At 41.2% G+C, this 15,259-nt stretch overlaps 1 protein-coding gene across 3 annotated transcripts in view; it reads left to right on the top strand.

The window, feature by feature from the left end:
• Positions 1 to 1,528: 1,528 nt before the first annotated feature.
• Positions 1,529 to 15,259, top strand: part of GOLGA3 (golgin A3) — a 38,330-nt gene continuing 24,599 nt past the window's right edge. Inside the window, exons 1-5 of one of the 3 annotated variants that reach the window (XM_084648881.1) lie at positions 1,529 to 1,692; positions 4,565 to 4,886; positions 8,665 to 8,820; positions 10,233 to 10,345; positions 12,284 to 12,978. In XM_084648881.1, coding sequence (XP_084505007.1) covers positions 4,754 to 4,886; positions 8,665 to 8,820; positions 10,233 to 10,345; positions 12,284 to 12,978 — 1,097 coding nt within the window. In that variant the 5' untranslated portion in view covers positions 1,529 to 1,692; positions 4,565 to 4,753. Of the gene's footprint in view, positions 1,693 to 4,564; positions 4,887 to 5,894; positions 5,948 to 6,846; positions 6,904 to 8,664; positions 8,944 to 10,232; positions 10,346 to 12,283; positions 12,979 to 15,259 lie in introns of those variants that run through there. The other 2 variants (XM_084648879.1, XM_084648880.1) reach the window with 2 other exon arrangements.

Genomic DNA, 15,259 nt, shown 5'->3' with positions numbered 1-15,259 from the left:
TAGCTCCCAGCCTAATGTGGACCCATGTGGAAAATGTAGGCACTGCTGCAATACAAAAATAGGAAGGATGAATGCAATTTTATATGTAATTTGAAGTCAACAGATCTCTTTTTACTAGAAGTAATGGGATGAAATTAAGAAAGAAAATGTAGGCCAACTACCCAGGAAGGCTTTGTGACAGAGATTGACATTAGGCTGAGGAACAACTTCTTAGAAATGAAATGGAAGCCCCAGTGCCTGACATCAGAGGGGTAGCCGTGTTAGTCTGGATCTGTAAAAGTGGCAAAGAGTCCTGTGTCACTTTATAGACTAACGGACAAGACTCTGGAAAGTGTACTATGGAGAACAATCCTGCATTAACAGGGAGACGTGCTTGATAAGAGGGTAGATTTTTTCACCATCAGTCTTCCATGATAATCAGTGTCATCAGTTGATAACCCTGATAACAGGGTTCAAAAAAGAACCAGATAAATTCATGGAGGATAGGTCCATCAATGGCTATTAGCCAGGATGGGCACGGATGGTGTCCCTAGCCTGTTTGCCAGAAGCTGGGTATGGGTGACAGGGGATGGATCACTTGATGATCACCTGTTCTATTCCTTTCCTCTGAAGCACCTGGCATTGGCCACAGTCAGAAGACAGGATACTGAGATAGATGGACCTTTGTTTGGTCTGACCCAGGATGGCCGTTCTTATTCTCTTATGTAATCCAGCATTCAAAAGAAATCCTACATAAACAAAGAAAATGACTGCAATGAGGGCTAGAGCCCAAATCTACCTTGTCGAGGGGCGACTGATTGGCAGGCAGAGTGAAAGCTGATGTGTGCCCTAGGAGGTTGCCCAAATTCATGTAAATTAGTTGCCACCCTTAGGCATTTGCAGAGGAGGCTGTGCTATTACACACACACTTACAAAGGCAGGGATAAGGAGGACTTGTGGCACCTTAGAGACTAACAAATTTATTTGAGCATAAGCTTTCCTGAGCTCCAGCTCACTTCATGGGATGCAGGGATCTGACTGCTCGGCGTGTATGAATTCTAATCCAGAGGATTTCCACTACTGTGACCACTGATGGAGGGAGCAAGTCCACCCCCCTCGTTTTACACGTCCTGTGCAAGTGGGTTTCCACTCACATGACTCGGGGGAAGCCCTGATTCCTGGCATGAGAGAATACACTCGTGTCACCATTAACCACAGAGAGCCTACGGCCCCATGATAACGCTGCACGGGAGGAGCAGGCGGGAAAAGACGGAGCTGTCACAGCGCGAGGCCCTCCACCGGGATATGCCGTGACACAGGCAGGGAGGGCGGGGGTAACACTAAACCAGCCCGCTGCCAGCGGCACCAAGGCAAACAACAAGGCGGGGGCCGCCCTCCCACTTCCGATCCCGGAAGGTCGCCGGCAAAGCCCGTCCCCGCAGCTGGGAAACAGCGGCCCCCTCAGCCGTTCCGCCCGGCCCCGCTGCCCCCCGCTGCCCGAGCCGCGGACGCCCCCAGTCGGGGGAAGCAGGGTCGGGGTGTGCGAGGGAGACAGACCCGGCGGGGATCGGCGCCACTCCGGGCCCCCGCGGCCTGCCCTCCCGGCGGGGGAGGAGAAACGCGCTGCACCGCTCCCCCTCCCCCGGCTGAGGCGGCGGCGGCGCCACGTCTCGGGCTGGCAGCTGGAGGACGGAGCCCGTCGGGAGCTGTCAGGTCTGTGGGGAGGGGACGGGGCCTGCTGGGGGTCCCGTGGGCGGGGGCGGAGCGCTGGGCCCCGAGTCCCCACAGGGAAGGGCTGGGGGGCAAGAGCTGGCGGAAGGGCCGGGGGTCCTGGGTGGGCCGGCGCCGGGGAGTCTGGCTTGGGCTGGGGCTCTGGGCTGGACGGGCCGGGTCTGGGCTGTGGCCTGGACGGGGCGGGGGGTGGTGGTCTGAGCTCTGGCTTGGGCTGGGCTGGGTGGGGGGGTTTGTGGGCTGGGCAGGCCGGGATCTCGCTCAGCGTCCTTGGGGGCTTCAGGCCAGCGCGTTGTGTGTCCCAGGTAGGCGAATTAAACCCCGTGCCGTTGGTGCGGGGCGTGTCAGTCCTCGTGGACACCTTCCTGCCTGCCCTGTGTGGAGGTTAAACCTTCTTCCCCGCACCGGCGCCAAGGCCAAGCGGTGGGTGGCTCGGTGGTGCTGAGCGTCTCTAGTTTCTTTGGGGTTGTGGTGGATGCAAGGTGCGATGTCAGTGCGGAATAGTATTGTGCCATCTCTTTTTTCCTAACCTCCAGCCTCCTGTCTCGGAGTCAGATAGAAGACTTCTGTCATCCTAGGTGTCCCTAGCTTATGCTTCTTGACGCTTGTTTTTCTCTGCCTCCGATAACCATAGGCATAAGTTTTAAGTTTCTCAGGGTGTCCGGCTGTGTTGTGCTTTTACTAAAATGGGTTCTTTTGGGGTTTTGGGTTTAGTGAACGCCTGCGCTCTTAGTGCTGGCTATACACTCCCCTCCAACACTGCTCCTTTCTGTGTAAGGTGTATGATGGGAGCCTGTGATGGGTATGTTATAAAGAGATAATTTATAATGGACTTTAATAGCAATTAGAAGTCAAAATGTGATGACTTTATATGATTAGGAACAAGGAAGAGCCTTAGGACTGTATAGACACAGCCCTTTGTACAAACTTTGTTGTTATATTTTGCTACGTTTTAGAAGTCTCTCTGTGCAACGTGAATGTTTAGGTAGAGGGCAGACACGGGTATTTGTTATTGCTAGGAATGTGTGACAAATCATCTAAAGTAGTCAGACTGGATTGTGTAAGGTGTAACTATGGTGATCGTAAACTCTCTTTACCCTATTGCTACAGTCAGGATCCCCTTATGACTTGTTCTATGTACAGTATCTGTTGTGATGTCAGCACTGGTAGCAGCTATTACTCAAGTTTAAGTTAGAGTTATATGTAACTTTAAAAAGTCAGCGGTTATTTGTAATGTATGCATATTTCTCTTTTGTGGAGGGAAATTCCATCCTAAAATGCCTACCCCAGTCCAGACACCTGTTGTGAAAATAGGCGTGGATTAGCTGCTGGCTCTCTAGGGTCATTGCCTCTTTGTTATCCATGTGATATAGACAAGGCTCTTTGGTATTGGGATAACACTAAGTCCAGTCCTGTGCATGTTAAATTTCTATTGATTTCAGTGAGAGTTTTACCTTCTTGACTGCAGGATCTGGTCTTAAATGTGGTTATATTTTTCCCTTTACACCATTGCTCTTATCACCAAGAGATCAAGTGGTGTGGCACCTCAGATGTACTCTCTGGAGATGGAGAGGGAATAGAAGGCTAAATTGCTCAAATTATTTGATTGTGTGTGGAAGTGTAATTTACACTTTTAACAGTTTTTACACTGTTAGCTAAAATTTTGCTCTTTAGTCAAATGCTTTTTAGTGTCTTGTTTTTTGTAATCTTCTACACTTTATATTTAATTAGCCTATTGGTAATTTAAATGAATGCAATATTATCTTTATAATTTAACAAATTATCAGTTTATGTCTTGACCCATATTTAAACATTTGGCTGTTTGACATATCATTGGCAGAATGCAGTGTTTTTTGTTAGGAAATCCTCTGTAGCCTTGCCCTAAGAGAAGGCCAGCCTTGACTGGCAGCTAACTTTCATTTTGACTGTCAACACAAGCTGTAATTAGTAGGTCATGTTCCTGCAAAGTTATATGTGTTGTTTGCTGTGCAGGAACCTGAGCCACAACTGAATAAACAATAGTGTCATGATTTAAATAAAAAGTTAAATTCAAGCCACTATTTGCATTCATACAGGTAAAATAACAGACTTCAACTGGAATAACTCCCCAAAATGAAAAATACAGCACAGGAGTCCAGATTATTAATGAGTAGGGTGACCATATGTCCCATTTTGGCTGGGATGGTTCCCTTTTTAAGCCTTGTCCTGGACATCCTGACTTTTTTGGCAAAACTGGGCAGGTTTGCTCTTGCCAACTGATCATCATGCCCAGTTTTGCCAAAAAATGGTGCACGACCACCAAAGGGTGTGTGCAGAGGAAAGTTCATGGGGCTTGAGCAAGCAGTCAGCCCTGGGTGGGGGGGCCTGGGCCAGCCCTGCATTGGATGGGGGCGGGGTGCAGGTTTGAGAGAGCCCCAATGCGATGACCCGTTTTCCTTTAGGGAAATATGGTCAGGAATGAGTGACCACTGATTACATACTTCTAGTTTATTGGAGCTGATACCAGGTTTAAAATATATATTTACATTAAAAAGGACTTTTGTATAATGATCTTAAATCAATTGTCTGGGTGCAGAACCAATTTCTGTAGGCTTGCACAGGTCTTTGTACTGTAAAAGTTGAGAAATATGTTAGTAAATAATGTATTCATTGTCCAGGACAGTGGATTATTGTCTGCACTATCATTTCATACCTGATCTGTACATTGAAGTAAATGGATTGAGTGGGTGAAGAGCAATTTGTAAGTGCTACTTACTGTCTATCTGGTATCTTCAAAGTTGTGAATATGTTTTTTAAATAAATGTATTTGTTTCCAGTGAATGTAGCATCTTGGTAACTGCTTTTTTTACTCCAGGATATTTTATGACCTCCTGGAATTTCTGAGCTGCCTACTGTAAACCAACGAAAGAAAAGCCCACTATTGTGCTCCTGTATGACATCTCGAATAGCGCTGCTGCTGATGGAGACAATCCGGACTTGGTAGTTCACTTGGAGGCAAATTATTCAGAAGAATTAATTTCCCTGGATCTGGGTCATTCTTACCATGGACTCGTCATCTGTTCAGCAAGATGCCCTGTTGGAGAACAGAGCTAGCAATGGGGCTTCTCACAGTTCAGAAGAACGGCTGAATTATAAGGCCAAATCAGATATGCCAACCGAAGGAGCTGAAATTAACAGTAAGTTGTTTCATAAGAATTGAATCTCTTTCTGATTATAAGGTCTCTCTTTCACTCATGATTTTGTCATACAAGACATTGACCATTATTTTGTTGGAATCAGTAGTGTATTTTGCTGTATAATACTACAGAATGTCTTGTGACTACTACAACCCATCTGTCTTAGAAATTCAGAAGAATTCCAACTTTTTAATTTAAAAACTGCTTCTAAATTTTGTTTTTAAAGCCATTAATTAAAACCAATTAATTATGATAGGGACTGCTCAATCTGTGTTATATTTCTCTTCTGCTGACATTAAAAGTGGTAGGATCCTTAAGGGCTTGTCTACACCTGGAGTTATTATGGAATAGCTATTCTGGCATAACTCCATGTGTGAATACTCTCTTATTCTAGAAAAAGAGTGCTTTTTTCCAGTTTTAGCATAATCCACAAACTGTTCCATTTTACGAAATAATGAAGTAGAAAATTTTGCACTTGTTCACAAGAAGTTTAATAATGTGCTTACCTAAATAGGCCTCCTTAGCATAAAGATTTATTGTTGAACATAAGAACGGCCATACTGGGTCAGACCAATGGTCCATATAGCCTAGTATCCCGTCTTCTGACAATGGCCAGTGCCTGGGCCTTCAGAGGGAATGAACAGAACAGGCAATCATCGAGTGATCCATCTCCTGTTGTCCACTGCCAGCTTCTGGCAATCAATGGCCAGGAACACCCAGAGCATGGGGTTGCATTCCTGATCATCTTTGCTAACAGCCATTAGTGAACCTAATATGCATATGTGGAACTGATTTAGTGTTGGTTGGAAATGGTTGAGTAATTAATGTATGTTACAGTTTCCACCTATACAGTTCTGGTTGTTTTTGTTTTTTGTTTTTGTTTTTTTGGTCATACAGCTACAACAAGGGGAGCCCAGAGCCTTTATTTGCATTTGTCAGACAGCCTTGTATCTGATTGCCAGGGTATAATCATAAGATGAATCATTCATCTTGCATGAAGTTAAAATTTAACTGTTTCCTGTCCTTATCTCTGTCAAGCATCTTCCTAACAATCATAGCTTGTAAGTAGCATGCTTTTTCTCTTGTTTTTAATCTATTTAATTATACTTTCCGGTGCTTTCAGCAAATTGCAGACATATATCAAAATTACTGTCACTAAAGAACATTGGCAATAGCATATAGTGTCCTGTGTATTCTGTGGCTATAGAATTTGTCATAAAATCATTCCCATGCTGAGAATTATGCTCCAGAATCTTTTTTTTTTTAATGTATTTTTAACACTTTTTTTTTTTATGGTTGAGGATAACCTTTAAATCATGAAACAGATGTAAATTGATGCAGCGTTGTCTGCAGATTGAGAAAGACAGGCTGAAACAGTCGCTCAAAGATTTGAACTGCCCAGTCATTTCTGAGGCGTTGTGGCTGAAGCCTATAAGTGACATAGCTATTTCACTACTCACCATCACAGGAGAAATAGTCAGCTAACATGCCAAATTGCCTCCCATGTCCCAACATAGCTTTCAAAATGGATCTTTCCTCTTCACAACTTCTGATGCAGTTATGCATTCCCAATACAAAAATCTGAGACATATCAAAAACTGAAACAGCACCAGTATAATTTTTTTAATATAAAAACCAATAACATGGGCTGTTGTAGTGTTTTTGTGGTGTTTATTTTAATATTTAGTTCAATGCAAACCTCCATTGATTATATTTAAATGAAAATGTCTGAAGAATTTCAAGTATGATGTTGTGAAGGCCAAGACTATAAAAGGGTTCAAAAAAGAACTAGATAAATTTCTGGAGGATAGGTCCATCAATGGCTGTTAGCCATGATAGGCAGGGATGGTGTCCCTAGCCTGTTTGCCAGAAGCTGGGAATGGGTGACAGTGGATGGATCACTTGATGATTACCTGTTCTGTTCATTCCCTCTGGGGTACCTGGCATTGGTCACTATCAGAAGACAGGATACTGAGCTAGATGGACCTTTGGTCTGACCCAGTATGGCTGTTCTTATGTAAGTATGTTGCATCAGAATGTTGGCAGATCAGCACTAGACGTTTTTGTTCAGGTGTGGTGGGGTTTTTTTTTGGGGGGGGGTGTTATAACGTTTCTATACTGGGGGAAAATAATATGTAGATAATTATATCAGCAAAAAATGCTTTTGCAAGTACAATTTGATTTGTTTGAGGAACTGCTATCAGCTATTTTGGCAAAAAGCACTCTTTTATAGGTATGTATCTTGCTAGTATAACTATACTGGGAAACCTTTTCTAGGACAGACTAGGCCCTAAAGATTCCAGGGATGTTGTCATGGAATTTGGTTCCATCTTACCACAAACTGCATGGCCCATGACCTTAGTTAACATGAAACGCAGTGAAGCCCTTTACAACAAGACATTTTCTTGGTAAGCAGTGGTTCGTTATAATTGGAAATACAAGTATCACCCTGCAGTAAATCTCAAACAAATGGGCAATACTCTATAAACGGAGTTTCACTATATCCTAATTTACTCCAAGTGGATTATAGTGTGTGCTTCATTTTTTTTAGTTAATCTTTGTATCTTGAATCAGTATATTCATTTGTTTACTGTCTTTTCATTTTAAAACTCTTCTAAAGTGTAATTTGACCATACTAAATGAGAAGACCAGTTTTTATGTAACAAAACAAAAGCACTGCCCTACTTGAATCCCCCCTGCCCCCCCAATGTATCTTATTTAACTTCAGAGAGGTGCTTTAAAGGTTACCACATCTGAGTATTATTATTGTTCCTTGATTTTTGTATAACTTCCCTTCTTCCTTATCTGGTGCTTGAAATGATCCCGTTTTATGCCAAAAGTATTTCATAGCTAAGCAGTAACTTTCATATCCAAGTGGAAAAAGAACCACTTTCTTTAATCATTGTGATCTATTTGCTTATATTTAGTTTCTGTACGTTATCAATAACAGCCCTCCTTTCTGAAAAGATGAGTGTGTGTCAGAAGTAAGCAGCAGAAACAATTCTATTTTAGCACAAGTTTTTTTCAGCTCTGTTTGTTCACATAAACGTTTTTGAATAAACTGTACCAGCCGGGTGGCTATTTCAACTTCCTTTTGGATAGATTTTTTTTTCTCGAGCGATCTAGAAACATGTGTCTTAAAATTAATCATGAAGTTCTGCCACAACCGTGTCTTAAATGTACATCTTTGCTCCATCAAGCAGAGAAGCAAGATGGAGGTCTTTAAAATATAAATTTGTATATTTTATATATAAGTGTTATGCTTGAATTGAGGATGTATTTTTTTCCTCATGTAAAATGCATATAGACACCGCCAAACAGGGATGAGGTCCAGATTTAGGTTAGTTCTTTTTGCGTTATATATGAAATCTAATAAAAATTAATTGGGTGACTTCTGTTTTGTATTTTCTTGCTTCATTATTTTGGTTCATGTTGTCTATTGTGCTGTATACATATGATGCATCTGAGAACTGGGATGATACTTGACTAACAAGGTTGTTGGGAAGGGGCTTAGTTAATGCTTTTGATGCCCTTTGAGATCCTCTGATGTAGGGCATAATAGGAGTGCAAAGTATATCTGCTTGTTCTGAATGGAGAAATAAACTTCCTCCATCTAATTTCTCTTTGAAGTAGAAATCATAGCAATTTGTAGACATTCTTACAGTCCAAAAACCAATCCTATTAATTTGTTGGATTTGGTTTTGGAAGTGTGTGCAGGGTTGAATGGGAGGACTTATAGCTGCCAGTGTGAATTAATGCAATGTAACTTTCTTTTCAGCAACTAGTATTAATGCCAACAAAGTGCCAAATGAAGGAGAAAGTCTGGAGATAAACAGCAAACGGGACACTTACCAGAATGGACCAGAGGCACTCTATCCTGACCTCCCTTTGTCTTTTGAATCAACCAGCAGTCCACATGGTCAAGACTCTCCAGGTGTGGCTGGTTTCCATGACAACCTAAGGAAGTCTCAGGGAACTAGTGCTGAGGGAATAGTTCTTAGAAAAGAAGCTTTGCAGTCACTCAAACTAAGTCTTCCCATGCAAGAAACTGAATTGTGTAAGCATCTGTTTACTGTAGAGCCCCTGCTTCTTTTGCTGCCTAAAGCTTTTTTTCTCTGAGCGTGTCTGCAGAATCACTTAAGCTTGGACTAAAATTCATTTTTGCAATAAACCACTCTCTGCTCCCAGTAAAGCATGTGCCTTAACATTTAACAAGTTTGGTTGTTCTATTGACCTGCACATTATAGTGGATAGGAAGCTAAATTGCCCTAGTCTGTCCCACTTCGGGAGTAATGGAATGACACTGAGAAAATGACAATTTTAGGTTAAATAATAGCAGAAGTTTCTTACAGTGGGATGTCTTAGGCCTTGTCTACACTACAAGGGAAATTCGATCTAAGCTACACAATTTGAGTTACGTGAATAGTGTAACTCAAATCGACGTAGCTTAGCTCTACTTACCGCAGGATCCACGCTACATGATATGGACAGGAGATGCTCTCCTGTCGACTTCCCCTACTGTTCTTGATCTGGTGGAGTACAGGAGTCGATGGGAGAGTGATCTACAGTTGATTTAAGAAAAGGAGTACTTGTGGCACCTTAGAGACTAACCAATTTATTTGAGCATGAGCTTTCGTTAGATTTCGTTAAATTGGTTAGTCTCTAAGGTGCCACAAGTACTCCTTTTCTTTTTGCGAATACAGACTAACACGGCTGTTACTCTGAAACAGTTGATTTAGTGGGTTTTCACTAGAGCTGCTAAATCGACCACCGATGCATCGACCGCCGCTCAATGATCCCCCCGGTAAGTGTAGACAAGCCCTTAGACTAGAATAGTCTCTCAAGGGAAGTAAGAGGAGCTGCATCACATATTTAATACTAAACTGGACAAAATTCAAGAAGATGTACTGTAGGGAACAACCTTACGCTAGCCTCTGAGGGATGGGACTAGAAACTGAATAGATTTTTGCCTATTTCCTTCATTCTGTCAGAATTCGAGTTCTAAAGCAGGTGGGATTTAGATGGTAAAAGTGTTCTTGCTCTTACTGTGGAAGGTTTTGTCTCAGATCACTTGAAAGAATTGTGGCATTTGTAAATATAAAATGATTTAATTGAGCACTGTAATCTCAATGCTTACACAAGGACATTTTGGAAGATGGGGGAGTATTCCTGAGCTGCATGCTAAAGGGCTGTCCTTGAGAATGATGCATGCTCTGCTTAAGCATGAATGTTGTGTACATGTTGCTGATGGGAGAAGGGGTTGATGTAGGGATATTTTCCACCCTTTTTGTGTTGTTTGCCTTTTGAAGTTTTCTGAGTGACTTTAGAGGTAACTTTTGTACATAGGTTCATCTGCGTCTTCGCTCCCATTGGAGAAAGAGGAACAAATCAGACTTCAGGCAAGAAGGCGTCTGGAAGAGCAGCTCAAACAGTACAGAGTAAAAAGGCACCAAGAAAGAGTAAGCACCTTGTAGCAGATCCTCTGTTTCTAGGTGATCTCTGTGTAGGTGGAAAGCTAGGAAAATGAAGCCATACCTGCCCTAAACTGTCTGTTTCTTGGCTGTACGCATTCAATAACGTCTAGCCAGGAAAATGTATTTTTCTAATTCTCTTCTGTATGTGCCAAATTTTGCCTTCAGTTGCATCATGATAATCCATGAAGGCTGCAGGGTACCACTAGAGTAATTGGAGGAAGAATTTGGTCCTATATATTTTTCCTGAGGTTGGAATGATTATTTGTTTTATATATTATGGTATCCTATTTACCGTAGTCCACAACTTTGAGTGTCTTCCCTCACTTGCTAGGAATTTCACAAAGAAATTGCTGCTTCTAGGTTTTTTGATGATAAATTGGAAAATCTAGTGTGAAGAACAATAATATATGGTTGGACTAGTAGAAATGTTTAAAAAAAACAACAAATTTTACAATCCCTTGTTAAGAAAAGCATAGATCTGAGTAAACTGCCACTGCTCTCTTCAAAAGTGTACAATGCGAGATTTCCATTTAGGCACCATCTGCAAAAACTGTACACGTTTCATCATACCACTATATATACATACTTTATTATTTGTTTATAGTGCAGTAGAGTCCATAGCCCACACTGAGGACTAGGGCTCCGTTCTGCTAGATACTGTTAGTAAATTTTACTCTGTACTAACAGACAGGAAGACATGGCTCCTACTCAAAGAGCTTACAATCTCAAATACAAAAATAGATGAAGCCTGGGGGAAAGGTACACAATATCCAAGCAAAGGCCATGATTCCATGATGACAGGTGCAGTCTAAACCTGAACATAATTTACCATGTAAATAGTCCCATTAAACTCAAATGAGACTCCTAACATGCATAAAGTTACAAATAGTTGTGTTTGCAGGACTGGGGGCAGCAAGATCAAGAGAATGATTGGCATGTTTTATTTCCTTGATTTACAAAAAAGAGTGTAGGGGTATAGTGTGGGGGGAATGGGAGGAGCAGGTGGGAGAAGGAGGTAATCCAGGAGACAGAGAATTGGAGAAGGAAGAAGATGGATGGAGAGGAGTACGCAGGGAAGATTAAACCCTTTGGAGATAAGTCCTGAGTAAAGGATTCTACAGTTCATATTTGGGTAATACTAAATTGACCTTGTGCTCATAATACTTTTGGTTATTTCTAAACTGAGTCTCTTTGCTTTTATACATTTATCTCATAATGTGACATTTTAATCTAGTATTTTTGAGCATTTAATTGTATATTTATGTAATCAATATAATTGCATTTGATTTATCTAGTGTCAACATAGAATTGCATGCTGTAAGTAGAATGTGCAAATCTGATATATTATTGTGTATATATATTATTGTAAAGAGAGAGTATTTTAAAGTTTAAAGCTTTGCAGTTTCACTTTTTTAGGAGATACTAAATATAATTAATCCCCATTAACTGACTTTCCATAATATTGTTTTTAAATGCCCGCCCACATCTAAATCATAGATGTTCTGAAAAGTATCTGAAAAATCCATATTCTTTTCTTTGTCTTCTCATAATACAAAAAAAAAAACCTTGAAAAATTTTGGAAAGTTTTAAATATAATTATTTAGAGGCTGAAGCCTTTATAAAGTTGTTAAAGTACTCTTTTGCAATATCTTCTGATTAGTTTTCACAGTTTACCTAGATTACCTTCACTGTGTCTGGATTGAGACTCAATCAGTTAGCTCTCCTCCATATCCAAATGTCAGCCAGGACTGGGTTAACTAGCTATTAAGAGAAGCTTGTTCATGAAATGCTACATAAGTCCAAGTGCTGTTATAAAAGAAAAATGAACCTTTTACAGCTTTCTAAATACAATGATAAGAAAAAATTGATGCGAGTTTAAGTGTAGTCTTCTAGAATTTATTGTTCGCTTCTGATTTCTTTTAGTCCAGCTACTCTACAACCAAAAACCGGCCCTCTAGTACACTAGATCCGGAGCTGATGTTAAATCCAGAAATCTTGCCAAGGGCCAGCACTGTAGCTATGACAAAAGAGTACTCCTTCTTGCGGACCAGTGTCCCAAGGGGGCCAAAACTGGGCAGCCTGGGACTTCCAGCCCCTTCAAAAGAGAGAAGAAGCTCCAAATCTTCCAAGTCAAGTAAGATCCGGTCCTTGGCTGATTACAGAACTGAAAATTCAGATCCTGGAAATGCTACTAGGAATTTTGTGACTGCCGATGCATCTGGTGGGTCTCTAAAGGAGAATAGAAGTGGTCTGACTTCTGTAGTATCTGAGATCTGTCTCCGCTCTGAAACAGACGACCGACTGGAAAATTCCTCCATAGCAGGAGACAGTGTTTCAGAGATTGACGGAAGTGATTTAGGAATAAGGCTGGATGGAAATGAGAGTGACAGCTCTACCTACAGCAGTGTGTCAGGAAGGGGGACGTATAGCATTTTATTGAATGCAGAAGGCAAACAGGGCATTTCATGTACAGTAAATGGCCAGGAGATCCCTCCAGATGGAGTGGGGCAATTTCCTTCCATCAGGGAAGTATTGCAGGCTGCAGCAGCAGAGCATCATGCCCAGGAGCAGGAAGTGAATGGGGAAGTGCGGAGTCGGAGAGACAGTATTTCTAGCAGGTAAGACATTACGTTGCACAATACACACATTGCACTTCTTTGGCATATGTAACCTGATGCTTTAATTCCCAGCTACAACATTTGGGATATAACTAAAGTTCTGTTCAGTATGATCAGATGTGTGATAACTAATGAGTCCTAATAGAAACCACTGCGCTGAATACATTTTTATTATAGATATTTTTAGTTTATAGGAACTGTCCCTGATCAAGTGATTAAAACAAGGGCACTGTAGACATGTGTATGCTTTGTCATCACGATTCTTAAAATATAGTAGAATTTGATTGTGGTGTCCACTGCTTGTATTATCCACTCAGCCCTATACATCAAAAATGGCTTTCCAAAACTCATATCCAGTTTGTGCTGGTGTGTTTACCTATCCTGTGCACTAATCACTGGCCGTTTGGTTTTCAGTATCTGATTGATTGAAGGGATTTCTTTGTTTTCATAGAGAGGTAATAATTTTGCACCTTTCTGAGGACCACTTGGCTGAGACTAATAGTGTTACAGTTTGTGGGAGTGCCAATTAGAGCCAAATATAACCAGATTGGGAAATTTGGTTTTTCACAATAGTGATCATTCAGATAGAGTTGTCAGAACGGGTGTAGGTGCATGGCGAGGAGAGGGATTATTCAGGCATTACACGCTGAACAGTGAATGAGCAGAATTTTTAAGGTATGCATTTTTAATGGCCTAGGGAACAAATTTACCTAAACTGTAATATTTCAAATATTTGTAACTTCCTGTCATGATTCCAGTCAGGTTTTTAAAAGTTTCTTACTTTCTTTTAAACTTGTAGAAAGGGACCCTTTTGGTACACCCATACGTAACTTAAAAATACAGTAATACTGTATAAGTTTACCCACCACCAGTGACTACGGCTATGTCTACACTAGCACTTTTGTGGGTTAAACTTTTGTCAGTCAGGGGTGTGAAAAAACACCCCTGACTGACAAAAGTTACACTGACAGAAATGCCGGTGTGGACAGCTCCATCAGCAGCATAGAGTGGGTACACGGGGAACCTTGCAGCAGTTCAGCTGTGCTGCTGTAAGTTCTCTAGTGTAGACATAGCCTTTAGGCAACTTAAACTCAAATTGTCTTCCCCCTAACAATTCCTTCCTCTACTCTTTTCGAGTGCCTAGAGCTTTGCTCTATGCCCTGAAGGTAGTTAGATTTGGGCTTATTTTGGCCAGGAGGTGGGGGTTGGTGGGAGCAAATTTTAAAACAATAGTGCCTTCATAGTGGCTTCATAGTGCCCTGTTAGCAGCCCCCCTCTTTCCATCTAAAGCTCTCTTTGGTCTCAGACTAGTTATGTATTACGTGCCACAGAATTTCATTGTACTGCACTGATTTTTTTAAAAAATGACATGATATATGATACTGTCTTAAGAAACACTAATGTGTTCTCTTTGGTCTGTTTATAGACTAGTGATCTGTGCAGAGAAGTGTGTGGTTCTTTTATTTGTTTGCTTTCAGTCCTCTGTACTTGCAAGATGCCAGGATACTTGCCCTAGATACTCATATCCTCTTCAGACCTTTAGAAAGGGTTTAACTGTTAGATCCTCAGAAGTTTGTGTCTCTGACATCCTAACTATGGCTTAATATCTGTCCCTTACAGGAGATCAAGGTTAGACTAGCAAGCAGAAAACTAGTCAAACTCACAATACTATTGTTGTCTAAAGATGCAGTTACCAAAACAACTTGTACAAATTTAGAAAATACAATTATTTGTCTTGTCTTTGGAAGAATTACAAACCTCAAAATTCTTAGAGCAAAATCAGTTGTCATTAGATAATCACAATCTATGCCTAATCCTGACAGGAGAGAAAGCAGAAGTTCTTGTCCATTTTCTCTGAATTTCATGGATTTGCTGAGTAAACTATACTGGGGAAGGGGAATAGGGTATACTCCATGCTGAATAGCGTTTTTTTTTTTGTTTTTTGTTTTGCTTTAGCTATCCATTTATTTTCATGTTAAAATAGTTTTGTGTGGTTAGTGCATGTGAAAGGTGCTTGATCACAAGTCACTTTTCCCTTGAGATCTCTGTAAATCTCTTGGTAAAGGGATGTTTAGTTTCTGAGGATAATAAAGTCAGCCCATTAACTTTCTTTCCTGGAGAACAAACATCCGTTCCATGATATGCCCAGTTTTGGGGAATTCAGATAGCTCCCAATCCAGCGTTTTTTCTGTCAGATGGCAAGTGAAATTTGTTTCGTTCTTTGTGGTGAGTCTTTCACAAAGCTAAAAAGACTGCCCAAAACTGTAGCTCATTTAGAACT

Source organism: Lepidochelys olivacea (genome assembly GCF_965140295.1).
Source record: "Lepidochelys olivacea isolate rLepOli2 genome assembly, chromosome: 15".
Taxonomy (NCBI): Eukaryota; Metazoa; Chordata; order Testudines; family Cheloniidae; genus Lepidochelys; species Lepidochelys olivacea.
Note: the sequence above shows the minus strand (reverse complement) of the source record. Positions and strands in the feature narration are given on the sequence as shown.